Raw genomic sequence first — 3,398 nt, 5'->3', positions numbered from 1 at the left:
GGAGACGGACACTTTAACTGAGACGAGGAGGACGGAGACGGACACTTTAACTGAGACGAGGAGGAGGACGGAGACGGAAACTTTAACTGAGACGAGGAGGAGGACGGAGACGGACACTTTGACGTTGATACATGTCAGATTGGACTCTCAGCCCATGAGGAGTTAGACAAATGTGTCCCCCACAAATTAAAAACATTAAATAAAAATAATCCCAACAGCGCCATCTAATGGCCGAGGCCCTCAGGATTTGGCGTGAATGCTCCCGCCGCTGTGCAGAACAGCTGAGTCATGTTTGGAATAAATCATGGCCAGATAGACAACGTCCTCCTCCACCAGCCAGGACAGGAAGTTGGTCCTCAGTAACCTATCAAAGCCGTGGATAACGCTGGTTATGAGTGAGGAGATGATACCAGACAGATGACCGAGTCACGGCCTGGGACGAGCTGGGACGAATGTAAATCACATGACTATTCATAAAGTCAAAATGGCCGCCTTCTGGTTGGGCGGAGCTAATGAAGGTAAATGGGAAATATGTCTGCAATAATTAGAGCAATATGTGTATCAAATCTGGTGAAGATCGGAGAAACTACGTCCAAGATAAGGCCTTCCACGCATTAGGGGGCGCTATGGAGACCGCTTATAAATAAATAAATAAATAAATAAATAATTTATTTATTTATATATTTAATTTATTTATGACACTGAAGAATATAAACTCCATTTTATTCAAAATCAAACTTATCCTTTATTATTATTATTATTATTTTTATTTTTTTGGTCTGATTGTGTGTTAATTTTGGTTAATTTGTTTTCTTTTGCAACATCGTTGATAGTTGGAGATAAATAATGAAATAGAAATATTCCATCATTTTATCTGCCAACGCGTGTATCGTCCTCTCTTCCCTTTCTCTCTTTTATCATATTCCATCTCTTCCTGCCGAGGTCCCGCGAGGACTTACGGGGGACGCAGGACCCGAACTTGTCGGGGAACTCTGAGATCAGGTCGTCGTTGATCCGGTCCTTCATGGGCCCGAGGATGATGACGGGGCGGGTGTAGTTCACTGGAGGGAGGACGGAGACAGGAAGTGGTCAGAGCTGAACTCACCCCTTTCAAAATAATATCAATGTCTCAAGCTGGGATCTGAATATAAGATATATATATATATATATATATATATAGATATATAGATATACATATATATATCTATATATATATATATATCCAATCAGAGGTCCTCTCCCTTTCCCTTTTCTGTGTGTGTAACAGACATAGTGTGTGTCCCTGTATGTGTAACAGGCATAGTGTGTGTCCCTGTGTGTGTAACAGGCATAGTGTGTGTCCCTGTGTGTGTAACAAGCATAGTGTGTGTCCCTGTGTGTGTAACAGGCATAGTGTGTGTCCCTGTGTGTGTAACAGGCATAGTGTGTGTCCCTGTGTGTGTAACAGGCATAGTGTGTGTCCCTGTGTGTGTAACAAGCAAAACACTTCTCACCTTCCTGTCGGGTGACGGGTTCATACGACAGGACATACTCCTCCTGTCCACCTGCAACACACACACAGACACACACACACACACACACACACACACACACACAGACACACACAGACACACACACACAGACAGACACAGAGAGTGAAGAAGAGAGTTTAACACACTCAGCTGCATCTACTGGAGTTTATATCTGCAGGGATCAGAGGGAAGGATGGAGGAGGAAGAGGAAGAGAGATGAAGAGAGAGAGAGAGAGAGAGATGAGATGGCACAATTTCATTTGGTTAGTTTCTGTCTGTAGCGAGTGGTAGCTTGGTGTTTCTGTGCACTGTGCTATAAAATATAATCTCACACACACACACACACACACACACACACACACACACACACACACACACAAACACCCACACACACTCAGACAAACATACCCACACAGACACACACAATCACTCACACACACACACACACATAGACAAATATTAACAAACACACACCCAGACAGACACACAAACACCCACACACACTCTGACAAACATACACACACAGACACACACACTCAGACACACTTACACACACACACACAGACACACTTAAAAACAGTAGTTTGTGAGGTCATGCTGTTATCGGCCAATCAGCAGCGTGTGTTGGTTAGTGACATCAGAGAGCAGCGGTTAGTGTCGGGGGGGCAGCGTTGACTTACGGTAGCTACTCTCACTATCGCTGGCGTTAGACGTCACGTGTTCTGCAATCACAACAAACACAGGACACACGCCGCGTCAGCATCGCTTTCCCATGATGCTCTGCTCCCACACACGCCGCGTCAGCATCGCTTTCCCATGATGCTCTGCTCCCACACTCACCAGCAGCATCGCTTTCCCATGATGCTCTGCTCCCACACTCACGAGCACATAGCAGCATCGCTTTCCCATGATGCTCTGCTCCCACACTCACCAGCAGCATTGCTTTCCCATAATGCTCTGCTCCCACACTCACCAGCACACAGCAGCATCGCTTTCCCATGATGCACTGCTCCCACACTCACCAGCACACAGCAGCAGAACAACACAGAGCAACTCGAACATCACACACAGACCCAGCGGCCATTCCTCCCGCCTGTCCCTGAACGCAGCGCTGGGTCATGTGGTGAACACTTAAAGGAACATTCACCTACATCGATCCATGATATCACAGTAAACTTCATTTCAACAAAGTCAGATTTAAATCATGTTCAATCAGTATGAAGGTTATTGGTAACTCTAGATCAGAGCGGCCCAAATTCATTCATAAAATGTATAATATTTTATAGAATATTAACATAACACAGCTCTGTAGTCTGCATGTATCGCCCATATTACCCAACATTTCCTGTTATTAATCATTGAGTGAGTCCTGTCCAAGTCTTCCAACATTAGGGCTCCAGCTGACTTCCTACATCTTCTTCTATCACTGCCTGGATCGCTCTGTCCTGATTGGCTGACACAAAACCAGTGACGTTAGCACGGCTCACCGCGGGAGAGATAGGAAATACCGTAATCTTTTTAATTTTTTGTAGACTAATAAGTTTCCTGCACTGTACTGTACGATGCTGTAAAACTCGGATTAGTTGCAGTTTGGATTTTACAGCCCTTTCAAAATAAGAGCAGAATAAGAATGAGCATTTCAAATGCCATGCGGGCCGAATCAAAGGGAGAACGGGCCTAACCTGGCCCGCGGGCCCCGTGTTGGGCAGCCTTGCTCTGGATCATAAATCTGCACCGTGGCAATTGAACAGAAAACCTATTTCTATACTTCACTTTCACCTTTCAGGTGTGAAAACGCCCTCCTTCTCTTCATGTGGATGAATGAAAGAGACGTGATGTCTGGGATTCTGAGGGCGTGGCTTTAGTTTTAACAGGGGGGGGGGGGGG

The 3,398-nt window shown here is 45.4% G+C and overlaps 1 protein-coding gene across 1 annotated transcript in view; it reads right to left on the bottom strand.

The window, feature by feature from the left end:
• Nucleotides 1-870: 870 nt before the first annotated feature.
• The window catches only part of LOC117953942 (disks large homolog 1-like), a 3,777-nt gene continuing 1,249 nt past the window's right edge, over nucleotides 871-3,398 (bottom strand). The window contains exons 2-4 of the mRNA XM_034887360.1: nucleotides 2,192-2,233; nucleotides 1,494-1,544; nucleotides 871-1,061 (exon numbers count right to left, since the gene is read on the bottom strand). Coding sequence (XP_034743251.1) covers nucleotides 871-1,061; nucleotides 1,494-1,544; nucleotides 2,192-2,233 — 284 coding nt within the window. The remainder of the gene's footprint in view (nucleotides 1,062-1,493; nucleotides 1,545-2,191; nucleotides 2,234-3,398) is intronic.

This window comes from Etheostoma cragini, chromosome 12 (assembly GCF_013103735.1).
Source record: "Etheostoma cragini isolate CJK2018 chromosome 12, CSU_Ecrag_1.0, whole genome shotgun sequence".
Taxonomy (NCBI): domain Eukaryota; kingdom Metazoa; phylum Chordata; class Actinopteri; order Perciformes; family Percidae; genus Etheostoma; species Etheostoma cragini.
Note: the sequence above shows the minus strand (reverse complement) of the source record. Positions and strands in the feature narration are given on the sequence as shown.